Here is a 19,710-nt window from a genome sequence, read left to right on the forward strand (position 1 = left end):
ACGTTTCAGCATCTTGTGAATATGGTGATCTCTGGCCTTGAAGGCTGTGCTGTTTATCTAGATGATGTGGTTGTTTATAGTGACACTTGGGAGCAACATCTGGTGTGGATACGGACTCTGAGTGTTCAGCTGAGACCTGTCTCACTTTGAACTTAGCCAAATGTGAGTTTGCCCAGGCAACAGTGACCTACCTCGGCAGAGTGGTCGGGCAGGGTCGTGTTCTCCTGGTGCGGGCTAAAGTGGCCGCTATCGACCTGTTTCCACCGCCCACCACTGAGAAGGAGCTGCAACGCTTCCTAGGTATGGTTGAGGATTATCGGGGGTTTTGCTGCAACTTCTCCACAGTTGTAGCACCTCTGACTGATCTGTTGAAGAAGAGGGCTGATTTCATTTGGTCTTCCTGCTGTCAGAGTGCTTTTGAAAATGTGAAACTGCTTCTTAGCTCTGACCCTGTGTTAGCTGCCCCACGATTGGAACAGCCTTTCAGCCTATATGCTTGCACTTGCTTATACTGAGAGCTGTGTTAATTATGTAAGAACAAACATTGTGAATTTATTGAACATCACTGTAATAATGTTTGCGTATGGTTTAAAAGTCGAAACTCATGTCGACATTCATTATTATTGAAGGAGAATGTGGTTCTTACCCAGTTACACAAATCAACAAGGAGTCAATAGAAACCATATTTATTTGAGCAATTCAGCCATAAGCTCTACTCTCGGGACAGTTTTATGTAGACCCTAAAAGTTGGTGGGCACCGTTTGACACAGTTATAGTGCATTTAATGTATTGTTTAGAGTTGTGTAGTGGCTTCGCTGGCATGCATCTAAAGAAATTGGTTGTTTGCCCCACCACGATTGACATGCGAAAATCGCCACTGATCCCATTATATCTAATATGACAAAGATCCCATTAAAAGTGTGTTCACACCATGTGTGAGCCTCAGAACTGAGCTACTCTGGGAACTATAAAGACGACTGTTGAGTGACAGCCAACCGACAGGAGCAGATGAGAAAGAGTGTATGGACATCATGTGTAGCTAGTTGCTACTGGTGGTTCACTGACATTTTACAGATAATTTAATGCTGGTTATGGTGTGAAGTGTAGGTCATCCCCAGATCTTTATTCTCTCCTCACCTCATAAAGGTGTCTTGATGATAGAGCATTCACAGTAGGACACGTACAGTTGGACACACACAGGGTTGGATCTGTTTGACTAACAGTGTTGTGGTATGACAGTGCAGTCCATTCTGCTGACTGCATTAGGATGGTTTGGGAGAGTGGTACATAACGAATGGTTTATGTGGTTGTCCAGAATGTCACACACTATCTCGCTCTCCATCCCTGTCTCTTCTCTCTCTCTCGCTCTCATATTATCTCTCTCCCTCTCGATTGTTTGCTCTCTCATGCTGCAAATGCAACTCTCTAATCACATTTATTAGACATACTGAATGTAAAAAAGAAGGCTAAACGAGGATGTATTTCCTTTCATTTCCAGTCCAGACTATCCTACCAAGATTTTCTACTCAATTTAAATAATTTATAGGGTATATACACTGCTCCAAAAAATAAAGGGAACACTTAAACAACACATCCTAGATCTGAATGAAAGAAATAATCTTATTAAATATTTTTTTTCTTTACATAGTTGAATGTGCTGACTACAAAATCACACAAAAATAATCAATGGAAATCCAATTTATCAACCCATGGAGGTCTGGTTTTGGAGTCACACTCAAAATTAATGTGGAAAACCACACTACAGGCTGATCCAACTTTGATGTAATGTCCTTAAAACAAGTCAAAATGAAGCTCAGTAGTGTGTGTGGCCTCCACGTGCCTGTATGACCTCCCTACAATGCCTGGGCATGCTCCTGATGAGGTGGCGGATGGTCTCCTGAGGGATCTCCTCCCAGACCTGGGCTAAAGCATCCGCCAACTCCTGGACAGTCTGTGGTGCAACGTGGCGTTGGTGGATGGAGCGAGACATGATGTCCCAGATGTGCTCAATTGGATTCAGGTCTGGGGAATGGGCGGGCCAGTCCATAGCATCAATGCCTTCCTCTTGAAGGAACTGCTGACACACTCCAGCCACATGAGGTCTAGCATTGTCTTGCATTAGGAAGAACCCAGGGCCAACCGCACCAGCATATGGTCTCACAAGGGGTCTGAGGATCTCATCTCGGTACCTAATGGCAGTCAGGCTACCTCTGGCGAGCACATGGAGGGCTGTGCGGCCCCCCAAAGAAATGCCACCCCACACCATGACTGACCCACCGCCAAACCGGTCATGCTGGAGGATGTTGCAGGGAGCAGAACGTTCTCCACGGCGTCTCCAGACTCTGTCACGTCTGTCACATGTGCTCAGTGTGAACCTGCTTTCATCTGTGAAGAGCACAGGGCTCCAGTGGCAAATTTGCCAATCTTGGTGTTCTCTGGCAAATGCCAAACGTCCTGCACGGTGTTGGGCTGTAAGCACAACCAGCACCTATGGACGTCAGGCCCTCATGGAGTCTGTTTCTGACCGTTTGAGCAGACACATGCACATTTGTGGCCTGCTGGAGGTCATTTTGCAGGGCTCTGGCAGTGCTCCTCCTGCTCCTCCTTGCACAAAGTCGGAGGTAGCGGTCCTGCTGCTGGGTTGTTGCCCTCCTACGGCCTCCTCCACGTCTCCTGATGTACTGGCCTGTCTCCTGGTAGCGCCTCCATGCTCTGGACACTACGCTGACAGACACAGCAAACCTTCTTGCCACAGCTCGCATTGATGTGCCATCCTGGATGAGCTGCAACCCTGAGCCACTTGTGTGGGTTGTAGACTCCGTCTCATGTTAACACTAGAGTGAAAGCACTGCCAGCATTCAAAAGTGACCAAAACATCAGCCAGGAAGCATAGGAACTGAGAAGTGGTCTGTGGTCACCACCTGCTGAACCACTCCTTTATTGGGGGTGTCTTGCTTATTGCCTATAATTTCCACCTGTTGTCTATTCCATTTGCACAACAGCATGTGAAATTTATTGTCAATCAGTGTTGCTTCCTAAGTGGACAGTTTGATTTCACAGAAGTGTGATTGACTTGGAGTTACATTGTGCTGTTTAAGTGTTCCCTTCATTTTTTTGAGCAGTATATAAACTCAGCAAAAAAAGAAATGTCCCTTTTTCAGGACCCTGTCTTTCAAAGATAATTCATAAAAATCCAAATAACTTCCCAGAGCTTCATTATAAAGGGTTTAAACACTGTTTCGCATGCTTGTTCAATGAACCATAAACAATTAATGAACATGCACCTGTGGAACGGTCGTTAAGACACTAACAGCTTACAGACGGTAGGCAATTAAGGTCACAGTTATGAAAACTTAGGACACTAAAGAGGCCTTTCTACTGACCCTGAAAAACACCAAAAGAAAGATGCTCAGGGTCCTTGCTCATCTGTGTGAACGTGCCTTAGGCAAGCTGCAAGGAGGCATGAGGACTGCAGATGTGGCCAGTGCAATAAATTGCAATGTCCGTACTGTGAGACGCCTAAGACAGCGCTACAGGGAGACAGGACGGACAGCTGATCGTCCTCGCAGTGGCAGATCACGTGTAATAACACCTGCACAGGATCGGAACACCCGAACATCACACCTGCGGGACAGGTACAGGATGGCAACAACAACTGCCCGAGTTACACCAGGAACGCACAATCCCTCCATCAATGCTCAGACTGTCCGCAATAAGCTGAGAGAGGCTGGACTGAGGGCTTGTAGGCCTGTTGTAAGGCAGGTCCTCACCAGACATCAACGGCAACAACGTCGCCTATGGGCACAAACCCACCGTTGCTGGACCAGACAGGACTGGCAAAAAGTGCTCTTCACTGACGAGTCGCGGTTTTGTCTCACCAGGGGTGATGGCCGGATTCGCGTTTATCGTCGAAGGAATGAGCGTTACACCGAGGCCTGTACTCTGGAGCGGGATCGATTTGGAGGTGGAGGGTCCGTCATGGTCTGGGGCGGTGTGTCACAGCATCATCGAACTGAGCTTGTTGTCATTGCAGGCAATCTCAATGCTGTGTGTTACAGGGAAGACATCCTCCTCCCTCATGTGGTATCCTTCCTGCAGGCTCATCCTGACATGACCCTCCAGCATGACAATGCCACCAGCCATACTGCTCGTTTTGTGCGTGATTTCCTGCAAGACAGGAATGTCAGTGTTCTGCCTTGGCCAGCGAAGAGCCCGGATCTCAATCCCATTGAGCATGTCTGGGACCTGTTGGATCAGAGGGTGAGGGCTAGGGCCATTCCCCCCAGAAATGTCCGGGAACTTGTAGGTGCCTTGGTGGAAGAGTGGGGTAACATCTCACAGCAAGAACTGGCAAATCTGGTGCAGTCCAAGTACTGCACTGTAGTACTTAATGCAGCTGGTGGCCACACCAGATATTGACTGGTACTTTTGATTTTGACCCCCACCTTTGTTCAGGGACACATTATTCAATTTCTGTTAGTCACATGTCTGTGGAACTTGCTCAGTTTATGTCTCAGTTGTTTAATCTTGTTATGTTCATACAAATATTTACACATGTTAAGTTTGCAGAAAATAAACACAGTTGGCAGTGAGAGGACGTTTTTTTTGCTGAGTTTACTTCAGAAATCATTGAGAAATGCTGCCGATCATGTGCTGCTATTTCGACTGCACCCTCTATAGTCTATAGCCACCATGGTTATTATCTGCTCCTGCTGGTCCTCTCTAGGTTTCTTCCTAGGTTCCTGCCATCTAAGGAGATTTTCCTATCCACTGTGCTTCTGCCTCTGCATTGCTTGTTCTTTGGGGTTTTAGGTTGGGTATCTTTAAAGCACTTATGACAACTGCTGATGTAAAAAGGGCAATACAATTATTTGGTTGATTGTTTGATTAAGAAACAAACGTCATGTTATAAACAGCCTTTAAATGATTTGTGAACCCTTTATAAAGTTGTTTCATTTAAAGTAGGACCAGATGGAGAGACTGGACTCATAGGCCAGAACATATTAGTCACAACATCCGTCTCCAGGTAAGACTCTAGTCTTTTCACTGACAACAACCAAAAACAGCTGACCAAACACAGGGATATGATGGTATGTTGGGAGAGAACCAATTAACCAACAGCTTCTCACAAACTTTTCTTCTAATACTAATGGAAGGAGGGAGGGAGAAAGAAAGGGATGAAGAGAAGATGGGAGTGGTTCCTCACAAGCTTATGACTTGCCTAGTTAAAGTGGAACTGACAGCATTTTAAATACTTTGCCGATATGAAACAAATAATCATATCAGTCAAAAATATCAAATTCCCAGTTTATGGTACAAAACCAAACAAAATAGGTTATATTTGACTCAACACTACATGATGTACACGAAGGCATTGTTAGCAGAATGTATGGATGCTATCAGGTTGTAAATCACAGCTGGCCTGGTACATTGTTTGCTGCCTCCATTCGGGATGCACTGTTTCAGTTTCAATGAAAATGACAAAAACAGAGGAATGTAACTAAGGCTGGGAATGTCAATACAATCAAACTAGTAAGGGCAATGATCACAAGTCAGTCATAACGTGGCTAATATGCTAGCGTATCTATTTATGTAGCAAGGTAAAACACAGAGCCTACCATTAGCTAGATAGCTAGCTATCAAGCTGCTAGAAGGACGTCATGTCATTGGAGGAGTGGGTGAGTGACTTGTCCCCCTCGTATATGCCAGCAGCATACCATTTACATTTACATTTACGTCATTTAGCAGACGCTCTTATCCAGAGCGACTTACAAATTGGTGCATTCACCTTATGATATCCAGTGGAACAACCACTTTACAATAGTACATCTACATCTTTTTGGGGGGGAGGGGGGGGGGGTAGAAGGATTACTTTATCCTATCCCAGGTATTCCTTAAAGAGGTGGGGTTTCAGGTGTCTCCGGAAGGTGGTGATTGACATCGCTGTCCTGGCGTCGTGAGGGAGCTTGTTCCACCATTGGGGTGCCAGAGCAGCGAACAGTTTTGACTGGGCTGAGCGGGAACTGTGCTTCCGCAGAGGTAGGGGGGCCAGCAGGCCAGAGGTGGATGAATGCAGTGCCCTTGTTTGGGTGTAGGGACTGATCAGAGCCTGAAGGTACGGAGGTGCCTTCCCCTCACAGCTCCGTAGGCAAGCACCATGGTCTTGTAGCAGATGCGAGCTTCAACTGGAAGCCAGTGGAGTGTGCGGAGGAGCGGGGTGACGTGAGAGAACTTGGAAGGTCCCACTGCTGGCTTGCTTCTGAAGCTAAGCAGGGTTGGTTCTGGTCAGTCCCTGGATGGGAGACCAGATGCTGCAGGAAGTGGTGTTGGAGGGCCAGTAGGAGGCACCCTTTCATCTGGTCTAAAACAATTCCCAGGGCAGTTATTGTGGACATTGCCCTGTGTAGGGTGTTGTCTTTTGAATGGGATGTTAAACGGGTGTCCTGACTCTCTGTGGTCACTAAAGATCTCATGGCACTTATTGTTAGAGTAAGGGTGTTAACCTCAGTGTCCTGGATAAATTCCCAATCTGGCCTTCATACCATCATGGCCACCTAATCATCCCCAGCTTACAATTGGCTCATTCATCCCCCTGTAACTATTCCCCAGGTCGTTGCTGTAAATGAGAATGTGTTCTCAGTTAACTTACCTGATAAAATAAAAATAGTTTTTCGGTGGCTAGAAATGCACGTGTCATTTGGTTAGCTGGCAAGAAATGTGAATCACTTTGCTAGCTAGCTAGCTATGCTGAACGACTGTTATCCAGATAGCATATCTCTTGCATTCGCAATTCACTCTGGCTAGCTATCTACTCCAATTTCAGAGCACTTGTCTGAGTGTGCCAGAGCGCAGAATAAGTGATGAATTTACAAACGCACAACACCCGCTCAATATGACCGGAGTCAGTAAAAGTAGGCAAAAAAAAGTAATAGTTAGTCATGAACCCTCTATATAGCATGTAAACAGCCTAACCAGCTCTGCTAGAGCGAGTAAAATGGCCAGTTCTCTCATTTGTGTCTGGAAGTAGCTAGTTAGTAAGCTAGCCAACTTTTGACAGTTAGCTTGGGTGCTTAGTTGGGACAACGCATGCATTGGATGCATGCAGAAGTATGAGCAGGCTATTCTCCATCATTTATCAGTGTAACGGCCGTCATTAAAGGTAGACCAAGGCGCAGCGTGTTGAGTGCTCATATTTGTATTTATTATACTGACACACTATAAACAAAACAAGAAAACGACAGCCAGCAGTTCTGTCAGGTTAACATGAACTAAACAGAAAATAACCACCCACAAACACAATGAAAAAAAAAACCCTACTTAAATATGGTCTCTAATCAGAGGCAGTGAGATTCAGCTGCCTCCAATTAGAGACCAACCTCAAACAAATCCAACATAGAAATAGATACCCTAGAATGAACATAGAAATAGAAGAACATAGAACATAACCCCAAAACCCCAAAACACACAGAAAAACACCCCCTGCCACGCCCTGACCAAACTACAATAACAAATAACCCCTTTTACTGGTCAGGACGTGACAATCAATGCAACTTTAATGGCCAACTAGCTGAAAAAGTTTGAGAGGGTTTATCTAATGCCCCTTCGTTAGATTTTAGCTCATCTTGTTCTGGCTAGCATTAGTTGTTGATCTTGTTGATGTTGATGTGCATATAGGGAAAGACAGCCTACCTTTTTATGGTTGTTTGATCAATCGGACTGTAAAGTTTCCAAATGTAAGAGGACTCCCGTGGTATTTAGATACATATTTGCAGAATCCATTCAGGTGTATTTTGTGGCTTTTGGTGAATGCGTTTGAATGATCTAAAGCCGCGCTGTTGCAACTGCCTGTAAACACACAGTCCAGTTCAAAGTGAATGAAGGCAGGCCCTTGGGGCAAATAGCTTGTTTGCATATAGGCCTACTGTACCTCTGATTGGCTATGGTGCACCGGTCTGCATAGAGAGATGTTTTTATTCATTTTTTTCTCCACCTGTTTATTAATTGCCCAAATTCACGGCCGCTTTCCCACTCTATATTGCTATAGAATTTTCACAAATACCTTAGTATACGTAATTCCCAAACATTCTAAGAATAAATGAAAATGTGAAAATGACCATATCTAAGAAAATGTTTTTAAAAAAGGGTCACATTCTTCCTTGGGGTGTATATGAACAGATTTTAATACCATTTCATGTTGCTAAAATGCTGTCAGATCCACTTTAAATAAAGGAAAAAATAAATAAAAAAGCTTACGAGGTCTTAAAAATGGGTAGTTTAAAGTGGGAGGTTAAAAGAGGTAAAGCACTTAAGACACTTATTACAACATGCTCGATAGCTATCACTCCTTAGCAGTGTAAGAGAGATTTGATGTGACGGGAACCACATGTTCTGACTGTGTTCAATATTGTGATTGGATCAATAAGCATTCCAAGCATGCCCACAACGAGAGACATCAAACAGGTGTGGTTAACTGTAATCCACCATTAATCAGTAAAGTTTAGATACAAATTTGAGGAGGAATTAGGAGTGTGTGTTTGGTTAGTACTGGAATGCTGGAAAGTGCCATTGCAGTAGCATCATGCACATTACCTACTAATGGAGCAAGTTAAGAAGGATGTATGTAGAGCAATAATGCCACCTGAAAAAACAGAGATCTCATGTCTGTCAAAAACAAATCCAAAGCGGGTCATTATGAATGAAACAAGTAGCATGGATATCAGTTGTCTGTTAGAAGATTGACAGGAGAATAGAGTGACTGATCAGTGAGAGGAGACTGTTTAAGCAGCACTCACCTGAAGCATACTGTGTGCCAGTCAGTGTTGAGTGCTTGGAGATACTGTTCATCATAGATCCGCTGTCTGCATCCCGCACACACGGGCAAGCTTCTGCCAGCTGTAATACAGTTAGTGGACAGATCAAAGGATGACACGTAGAGCTGAAGTCGGAAGTTTAAAAACACTTAGGTTGGAGTCATTAAAACTTGTTTTCAACCACTCCACAAATTTCTTGTTAACAAACTACAGTTTTGACAAGTTGGTTAGGACATTACTTTGTGCATGACACAAGTCATTTTTCCAACAATTGTTTACATACAGATATTTCACTTATAATTCACTGTATCACAATTCCAGTGGGTCAGAAGTTTACATACACTATGTTGACTGTGCCTTTAAACAGCTTGGAAAATTCCAGAAAACGATGTCATGGCTTTAGAAGCTTCTGATAGGCTAATTGACATCATTTGAATCAAATGGAGGTGTACCTGTGGATGTATTTCAAGGCCTACCTTCAAACTCAGTGCCTCTTTGCTTGACATCATGGGAAAATCAAAAGAAATCAGAAAAGACCTCAGTCTTGTTCATCCTTGGGAGCAATTTCCAAACGCCATCAAGGTACCACGTTCATCTGTACAAACAATAGTACGCAAGTATAAACACCATGGGACTACGCAGCCGTCATACCGCTCAGGAAGGAGACGTGTTCTGTCTCCTAGAGATGAACGTACTTTGGTGCGAAAAGTGCAAATCAATCCCAGAACAACAGCAAAGGACCTTGCGAAGATGCTGGAGGAAACAGGTACACAAGTATCTATATCCACAGTAAAACGAGTCCTATATCGACATAACCTGAAAGGCCGTTCAGCAAGGAAGAAGCCACTGCTCCAAAACCGGCACAAAAAAGCCAGACTACGGTTTGCAACTGCACATGGGGACAAAGATCGTACTTTTTGGAGAAATGTCCTCCAGTCTGATGAAACAAAAATAGAACTGTTTGGCCATAATGACCATTGTTACGTTTGGAGGAAAAAGGGGGAGGCTTGCAAGCCGAAGATCACCATCCCAACCGTGAAGCACGGGGGTGGCAGCATCATGTTGTGGGGGTGCTTTGCTGCAGGAGGGACTGGTGCACTTCACAAAATAGATGGCGTCATGAGGAGGGAATATTATGTGGATATGTTGAAGCAACATCTCAAGACATCTGTCAGGAAGTTAAAGCTTGGTCGCAAATGGGTCTTCCAAATGGACAATGACCCCAAGCAAACTTTCAAAGTTGTGGCAAAATGGCTTAAGGGCAACAAAGTCAAGGTATTGGAGTGGCCATCACAAAGCCCTGACCTCAATCCCATAGAACATGTGTGGGCAGAACTGAAAAAACGTGTGCGATCAAGGAGGCCTACAAACTTGACTCAGTTACACCAGCTCTGTCAGGAGGAATGGGCCAAAATTCACCCAACTTATTGTGGGAAGTTTGTGGAAGGCTACCCAAAACGTTTGACCCAAGTTAAACAATTTAAAGGCAATGCTACCAAATACTAATTGAGTGTATGTAAACTTCTGACCCACTGGGAATGTGATGAAAGAAATAAAAGCTGAAATAAATCATTCTCTCTACTATTATTCTGACATTTCACATTCTTAAAATAAAGTGGTGACCCTAACTGACCTAAGACAGGGAATTTTTACTAGGATTAAATGTCTGGAATTGTGAAAAACTGAGTTTAAATGTATTTGGCTAAGGTGTATGTAAACTTCCGACTTCAACTGTACGTTAGCTTCACAATTTGCATGGCTCATATACTTCATGATACATCACCACAACCAGCACCAGTGTGATATTTCCCACCTCCCCCTTTAAAAGTTGTTAACTAACTGATCAGCTTAGCTCCTGAAATCCAGTAAGAGCAAATTGATGTATCAGACAGCCACCCATCAAACCTCTTATCACTACTGGTGGTAGAGGATGTCAACTGATTGTTGATCAACGGTTGATATCTCTGTTTCAGTGGAAAATTCTGTAAAAAGTCTGAAAAGTACTCTAATACTGTAGGATTGTAATAATGTAAGATTACTGTTGACCCCAAATGACACAAATATCTATACAAACTAAATCATAGCATCAGTTAGACAGCAAAAACAAATTCATCAACTGACACGCATTAGCTCAAATGCACAAAATCCCCCCAATTTCAATATGGAGAGAAATTTACCTCATCTTAGTTCAACTGAGTATTAGAAATGTGGGATATTTTCGGGCATGCAAATGTGGCTTTTTTTTCTTTCACTTTAGTTCTTAGAAGTAGAGCTTTGGAGCGGTGCATTAACACAGAACCACATTCATCTATTCTACACTGCTTTCTCTTGTGGGAGGATTTAGGTGTGTGTGTGTGTGTGTGTGTGTGTGTGTGTGTGTGTGTGTGTGTGTGTGTGTGTGTGTGTGTGTGTGTGTGTGTGTGTGTGTGTGTGTGTGTGTGTGTGTTGATAATGATAACAAGAGCATTTGTTATCCCCGTGTAAATCCAGAATGGGAGAAGGGTGGATGTGGTTTGCAAACAGGAACATGGTGTTAGAAGAATAAATACTATTCATTTATATAGGATGAATTAGATGAACCACAATATAAGACTCTGTTTCATATGTGAGCAAAATAAAGTTTCATCTGAGAGAGAAAAAGAGTGAGAAAGCAAGCGAGCAAGAGAGTGAGAGAGAAAGATTGAGAGAGAGAGAGAGAGAGAGAGAGAGAGAGAGAGAGAGAGAGAGAGAGACAGAGAGAGCGAGAGAACAGCGAGCAAGAGCCAGAAAGCTGCAACAAAGTGCTTGGATCTTCATAAATCGGTTTCCTTGTTTTACATTTGCCAATGTCACTTGTCACTGACTTTTAGGGTTCAGTGAGTCCATTCAACCTTATTCCAGAGGTCTTGGCAGCTCTTATCAAGTCATTGGCTTCATCACAAATAGCACCCTATTATTTATAGTATATAGTGCATAGACCCATAGGGCTGTGGTGAAAAGTGCACTACTCCCTATATCAGTGTTACCTAAACCTGGTCCTTGAGAACACCCAACAGTACACATTTTTATTGTAACCCTGGACAGTCACTAATGTGCTGGGTTGGGAAACACTGCCCTATATAGTGCACTACTTTGACCAGAGCGCTATGGGCCATGGACAAAACGAGTGCTCTATAAAGGGAATAGGGTGCCATTTGGGACGCAGACCAAGATAGCTGGGTCCAAAAATATTGACATCATTGATAAAGATGAGCAATAGTGACTGTATAAAATACATTATTAAAATACTGAGCTATACTGCTCAAAAAAATAAAGGGAACACTTAAACAATACAATGTAACTCCAAGTCAATCACACTTCTGTGAAATCAAACTGTCCACTTAGGAAGCAACACTGATTGACAATACATTTCACATGCTGTTGTGCAAATGGCATAGACAACAGGTGGAAATTATAGGCAATAAGCAAGACACCCCCAATAAAGGAGTGGTTCTGCAGGTGGTGACCACAGACCACTTCTCAGTTCCTGTGCTTCCTGGCTGATGTTTTGGTCACTTTTGAATGCTGGCGGTGCTTTCACTCTAGTGGTAGCATGAGACGGAGTCTACAACCCACACAAGTGGCTCAGGTAGTGCAGCTCATCCAGGATGGCACATCAATGCGAGCTGTGGCAAGAAGGTTTGCTGTGTCTGTCAGCGTAGTGTCCAGAGCATGGAGGCGCTACCAGGAGATAGGCCAGTACATCAGGAGACGTGGAGGAGGCCGTAGGAGGGCAACAACCCAGCAGCAGGACCGCTACCTCCGCCTTTGTGCAAGGAGGAGCAGGAGGAGCACTGCCAGAGCCCTGCAAAATGACCTCCAGCAGGCCACAAATGTGCATGTGTCTGCTCAAACGGTCAGAAACAGACTCCATGAGGGTGATATGACGGCCCGACGTCCACAGGTGGGGGTTGTGCTTACAGCCCAACACCGTGCAGGACGTTTGGCATTTGCCAGAGAACACCAAGATTGGCAAATTCGCCACTGGAGCCCTGTGCTCTTCACAGATGAAAGCAGGTTCACACTGAGCACATGTGACAGACGTGACAGAGTCTGGAGACGCCGTGGAGAACGTTCTGCTGCCTGCAACATCCTCCAGCATGACCGGTTTGGCGGTGGGTCAGTCATGGTGTGGGGTGGCATTTCTTTGGGGGGCCGCACAGCCCTCCATGTGCTCGCCAGAGGTAGCCTGACTGCCATTAGGTACCGAGATGAGATCCTCAGACCCCTTGTGAGACCATATGCTGGTGCGGTTGGCCCTGGGTTCCTCCTAATGCAAGACAATGCTAGACCTCATGTGGCTGGAGTGTGTCAGCAGTTCCTGCAAGAGGAAGGCATTGATGCAATGGACTGGCCCGCCCGTTCCCCAGACCTGAATCCAATTGAGCACATCTGGGACATCATGTCTCGTTCCATCCACCAACGCCCCGTTGCACCACAGACTATCCAGGAGTTGGCAGATGCTTTAGTCCAGGTCTGGGAGGAGATCCCTCAGGAGACCATCCGCCGCCTCATCAGGAGCATGCCCAGGCGTTGTAGGGAGGTCATACAGGCACGTGGAGGCCACACACACTACTGAGCCTCATTTTGACTTGTTTTAAGGACATTACATCAAAGTTGGATCAGCCTGTAGTGTGGTTTTCCACTTTAATTTTGAGTGTGACTCCAAATCCAGACCTCCATGGGTTGATAAATTGGATTTCCATTGATTATTTTTGTGTGATTTTGTTGTCAGCACATTCAACTATGTAAAGAAAAAAGTATTTAATAAGATTATTTCATTCATTCAGATCTAGGATGTGTTATTTTAGTGTTCCCTTTATTTTTTTGAGCAGTGTATATTGTAAAAAAACAAAATAATACGGGAAATTGTATTATTTTATACTAATATAATTGCTCAGAGAAAGAGATTTTGTTTAACCCCAAGATATTACCCCTGTTAATGGTAATGGTGAGAGGTTAGCATCTTGGGGGTCATTTCATTTGTCACATGCTTTGTAAACAACAGGTGTAGACTAAGAGTGAAATTATTACTTACGGGTCCATTCCAACAACGCAGAGAGAAAGATAATTGAGAAATAAGAGATAAGTAATAACACATAATAATAAAAGTAATAATAAATACACAATGAGTAAAGATAACCTGGTTCTATACCAGTACCGAGTCGATATGCAGAGGTAACGAGGTAATTGAGTTAGATATGTACATATGACTAGGAATAAAGTGACTAGTCAACAGGATAGATAATAAACAGTAGTAGCAGCGTATGTGATGACATGCAGTCTTATGGCTTAGGGGTAGAAGCTGTTAACTATCCTGTTGGTTCCAGACTTGGTGCATCGGTACCGCTTTCCGTGCGGTAGCAGAGAGAAAAGAAAAGTCTATGACGGGTGGCTGAAATATCACATTTACTTAAGTATTCAGACCCTTTACTCAGTACTTTGTTGAAGCACCTTTGGCAGCGATTACAGCCTTGAGTCTTCCTGAGTATGATGGTACAAGCTTGGCACACCTGTATTTGGAGAGTTTCTCCATTCTTTGCAGATCCTCTCAAGCTTTGTCAGGTTGGACGGGAAGCGTCGCTGCCCAGTGATTTACAGGTCTCTCCAGAGATGTTCGATCGGGTTCAAGTCCGGGCTCTGGCTGGGCCACTGAAGGACATTCAGAGACTTGTCCTGAAGCCACTCCTGCGCTGTCTTGGCTGTGTGCTTAGGGTCGTTGTCCTGTTGGAAGGTGAGACTTCGCCCTGGTCTGAGGTCCTGAACGCTCTGGAGCAGGTTTTCGTCAAGGATCTCTCTGTACCTTGCTCTGTTTATCTGTCCCTCGATCCTGACCAGTATCTCAGTCCCTGCTGCTGAAAAACATCCCCACAGCATTTTGCTGCCACCACCATGCTTCACCGTAGGGATGGTGCCAAGTTTCCTCCAGACGTGACGCTTGGCATACAGGCCAAAGAGTTCAATCTTGGTTTCATCAGACCAGAGAATCTTGTTTCTCATGGTGTGAGAGTCCTTTAAGTGCCTTTTGACAAACTCCAAGTGGGCTGTCATGTGCATTTTACTGAGGAGTGGCTTCCGTCTGGCCACTCTACCATAAAGGCCTGATTGGTGGAATGCTGCAGAGATGGCTATCCTTCTGGAAGGTTCTCCCAACTCCACAGAGGAACTCTGGAGCTCTGTCAGAGTGGCCATCGGGTTCTTGGTCACCTCTCTGACCAAGGCCCTTCTCCCTCGATTTGGCAGGGTGGCCAGCTCTTGGAAGAGTCTTGGTGGTTCCAAATTTATTCCGTTTAAGAATGCTGCAGAAATGTTTTGGTACCCTTCCTCAGATCTGTGCCTCGACACAATCCTGTCTCTCAGCTCTACGGACAATTCCTTCAACCTCATTGCTTGGTTTTTGCTCTGACATGCACTGTCAACTGTGGGACCTTATATAGACAGGTGTGTGCCTTTTCAAATCATGTCCAATCAATTGATTGTTAATTAATTATTAATTATATATAAATATTTATTATTAATGCGTTTGAGCCAATCAGTTGTGTTGTGACAAAGTAGGGGTGGTATACAGAAGATAGCCCTATTTGTTAAAAGACCAAGTCCATATTATGGCAAGAACAGCTCAAATAAGCAAAGAGAAATGACAGTCCTTTATTACTTTAAGACATGAAGGTCTGTCAATACGGAAAACGTTTGAACGTTTCTTTAAGTGCAGTCACAAAAACCACCGCCACAGGAAAGGAAGTCCCAGAGTTACCTATGCTGCAGAGGATATGTTCATTAGAGTTACCAGCCTCAGAAATTGCAGCCCAAATAAATGCTTCACAGTTCAAGTAACAGACACATCTCAACATCAACTATTCAGAGGAGACTGCGTGAATCAGACCTTCATGGTCGAATTGCTGCAAAGAAATCACTACAAAAGGACACCAATAACAAGAAGAGACTTGCTTGGGCCAAGAAACACGAGCAATGGACCGGTGGAAATCTGTCCTTTGGTCTGATGAGTCCAAATTTGAGATTTTTGTTTCCAACCGCTGTGTCTTTGTGAGATGCAGAGTAGGTGAACGGTTGCTCTCCATATGTGTAGTTCCCACCGTGAAGTATGGAGGAGGAGGTGTGATGGTGTGGGGATGCTTTGCTGGCTACACTGTCAGGGATTTTTTTAGAATTCAAGACACACTTAACCAGCAGGGCTACCACAGCATTCTGCAGCGATATGCCATCCCATCTGTTTTGCGCTTAGTGGGACTATCATTTGTTTTTCAACAGGACAATGACCTAACACACCTCCAGGCAGTGTAAGGGCTATTTGAACAAGAAGGAGAGTGATGGAGTGCTGCATCAGATGACCTGGCCTCCACAATCACCCTACCTCAACCCAAATTAGATGGTTTGGGATGAGTTGGACCGCAGAGTGAAGGAAAAGCAGCCAACAAGTGCTCAGTATATATGGGAACTCCCTCAGGACTGTTGGAAAAGCATTCCAGCAGAAGCTGGTTGATAGAATGAAAAGAGTGTGGAAAACTGTCATCAAGGCAAAGGGTTGCTACTTTGAAGAATTTTGATTTGTTTAACACTTATTTGGTTACTACATGATTTCCATGTGATATTTCATAGTTTTGATGTCTTCACTATTATTTTACAATGTAGAAAATAGTAAAAATAAAGAAAAACCTTTGACTGAAAACTTTTGACTGGTACTGTATATGTTTGTGCCCATATCAGTGAACTAATCCATTGCGGAGGCCTAGACCTAAAGCCAATTTATGCTTGATTCGAAAATGTGGTCGGAGGCTCCATACGGAGGGTGTGACGCAATTTCAGAGGCCAAATTGAGCTCTGTACCGCATTGCCATGCGCCTCCAAAATGTTGTAACAATGCGGAGGGCTCTGTACAGCTCCGCATTGTCATGATTGGTTGACGGTAGGTGGGGCGGTACATCCTGTATAAACACAAACTCACTTCCTTGACAACAGCTCTGCACTCCTCTGTGAAGCGCAAGAAGTATGAATACCCTGACTTCTGCTGAGGCCATTCTTGCCCTGACTTCGGCTGAGGCCATATACAGTAAATGCTGCATGGCCAATGCAGACGCTGTATTGACCATTCGTCCAGATGCACAACGCACTTCTCTCTCCAGAATGCACTCTCTCCTGCCAACTGTGCACAGTCATTGTTTCATAACTTCATTGTGTGAATTGTTTGCGTTTGATTGTTAGTGTATATCAATTCTCCATTACATATATCACCAGTAGTACATTTACCGTTAATTCCTATAATTTCTAATCTACAGTGTTTGTTACTTTGGTTACGGTTATTTATTTTAAGGCATTCAATATTATTATTCCAGTCTTCCTGTACTCATTGTCGGAGTAAACAAATTGTTTGCAGAGTGCACAACCTATGCTACACTTGTGAGAAACAAGTTTTGGTTTATTTAATTCCATTAACGAGGTCTGTCAATTTAGTCATTGTCTTTTGTTTGGAGTGCTTCTGTCAATGTTGAGTAAGGACGAGCAAGCATAGAAGTGGGCCTATAGGCTACCTGGTCTGTGCGCAAATGTAGGCATATAAATGTGCCCATTTGGGGATCTGATATTATTTCTGATTGGCTTAACGTACCACCACTAATGATCTGTGGAGCTTCTCAAAGTAATGTTTTCTTCACCTCAAACAGCAAGCAAACAAAGTCTGTTTTTAGATCCATTGAGAATTACAATAGTTCCTCGATGTATTTGAAAAATCTTTCCAGCTTTCTCCCTTTCCATAACCACCCAGCGTTAAAGGGAAAAATGTCATGCTCTGATCCAGTGGAAACGTCATAAAATATGCTTCGTATCAGTGCTTGAGTTGGACTGAAATAGGTTCCGGAACTCATTTTGGGTGCTGGTACTGTTTATATTTAGGTGCAGGAGCGCCATAATACTTTTTGAGCTAATATTGTATAAGAGTAACAGAAGCTCAAGCAGCTCTGGTGAGCTCCTGCCCAAGTCAAGCACTGCTTCTTGGGAAACTCTGAGAATATTTTATACAATGTTGCAAGTTCATTAGCACAAGCTTCAGGCCGGACCCAAGTTAATAGTTGATACTGGGTGGGTTGCACCAACATGGATTAACTCTTAAACTGGGTAAAATTAAGATTTATCTATTAATCTTGTTGCACCAAATTTTAAACCTAGTTTTAAATTAATCCAAGTTAAATGAAATCCTTCCTCTAATCTAAGTTTAGTTTTCACTTTAAACCTAGATTAATTTAAAGCCTGTTGCTCAATTTTAATGTTTTTAATATAAACTCAGATTGGAGGTTAATTCTAAACTGCCACTTGAGGTGGTTTACCTGATAAAATGGCAGCGTATCTACTGTGGAAAGTTTATAAACTAGCTAGCTACGGTAGCTAACGTTAGCTAACGAATGAGTTCTGTCTAACGTTACTGGCAAATAGATTTTATTTCAAATCTTTCATGATGGAGTTCCAGCAGTGCTACATTGCTATTCTTTTATCAAGGAACAGCAACTTTGTTGCCTCTTTTGTCAAGTAGGCTAGCTACTTTGTTTCAACTCACAAAATACCTAATATACTGGTGTAAAATGTCACTAATCATAGTTTAAAACCGTTAATCATAGATTTACTGATCCAGATTTAAAATGAAGTGGTGCAACACATATCTGATTAATTATAAACCTAGATTTACAAACCCTAGATTAGCTCTAATCCCAGATTAATTTAAACCATGTTGGTGCAACCCACCCACAATGTTTCAAGTTTGTTGCAGACAGGCCATCTGTAGCCAATGTGATTTGTAGGATATTTCTTTTTATCAGGATATTTTCTACCTACAGGCTGCAATGTTTTTATTTGTTTGCTTTATGTAGGCTACTTTTACATAGTTGGTAATGGCAATAGAAGTTACTTTTTAGGTTTGTATCATTTAGATTTGGATAGAATTTTGATTAACCATGACAATGATTTTGAGATATGAAGACGTTATTATAAATTAAATTAAACTATTTCATGAAAATGTGCATATGAAAACCATAGCTGGCATGCAGATAGGTAGAGATGGTAAGATAAATTGGCATTCCACATGAGAAAGGCTACAGAATCCTCGAGTAGCCTATTGCTTATTGCAACTTCAGGAGAGTAATGGCAGAATCTGTGAAAGCCAGAAGGAGCGGGAGGAGAATAGTTGGGTCAGGTTAAGATTTTTTTCTTCTGGTTATCTAGATCTCTGGCGCCCTCTTGAGGCAACAAACCATAAGCTTAAGGCATCAGACAAGCTCAACGCACATAGGTGATTTTATTAAAACACATTCGGTCGACAAAGATTTTTTTAAGTTTGGGGCAGCCCTAACAAAGTGGCTTTATTTACAAATTAGTAACAATGTCTAACCCCATGTTCAAGAACGGCCTTTTTCCTAGCTCATTTTACATTATTTGAAAACTAAAGCTCCAAAATAGTGTTATTTTTATACTAAAGCGATAATAATTATTATTAATTAACAATTATATAAAAGCCCCTTGGAAATTCTCACAGATATATTATTAATCCTGTTATTAGCAGGACAATATACAGTTGAAGTCGGAAGTTTACATACACCTTAGCCAAATACATTTAAACTCAGTTTTTCACAATTCCTGACATTTAATCCTTGTAATAATTCCCTGTCTTAGGTCAGTTAGGATCACCACTTTATTTTAAGAATGTGAAATGTCAGAATAATAGTAGAGAGAATGATTTATTTGAGCTTTTATTTCCTTCATCGCATTCCCAGTGAGTCAAAAGTTTACATACACTCAATTAGTATTTGGTAGCATTGCTTTTAAATTGTTTAACTTGGGTCAAACGTTTAGGGTAGCCTTCCACAAGCTTCCCAAAATA

At 43.1% G+C, this 19,710-nt stretch overlaps 1 protein-coding gene across 1 annotated transcript in view; it reads right to left on the minus strand.

Annotated features, from left to right (window-relative positions):
- LOC115163364 (LIM domain kinase 1) overlaps positions 1-19,710 on the minus strand; it is a 95,477-nt gene that overhangs the window by 69,415 nt on the left and 6,352 nt on the right. The window contains exon 2 of the mRNA XM_029715189.1: positions 8,793-8,892. Within this exon, the coding sequence (XP_029571049.1) occupies positions 8,793-8,892 (100 nt within the window). The remainder of the gene's footprint in view (positions 1-8,792; positions 8,893-19,710) is intronic.

Source organism: Salmo trutta, chromosome 26 (assembly GCF_901001165.1).
Source record: "Salmo trutta chromosome 26, fSalTru1.1, whole genome shotgun sequence".
Lineage (NCBI taxonomy): Eukaryota > Metazoa > Chordata > Actinopteri > Salmoniformes > Salmonidae > Salmo > Salmo trutta.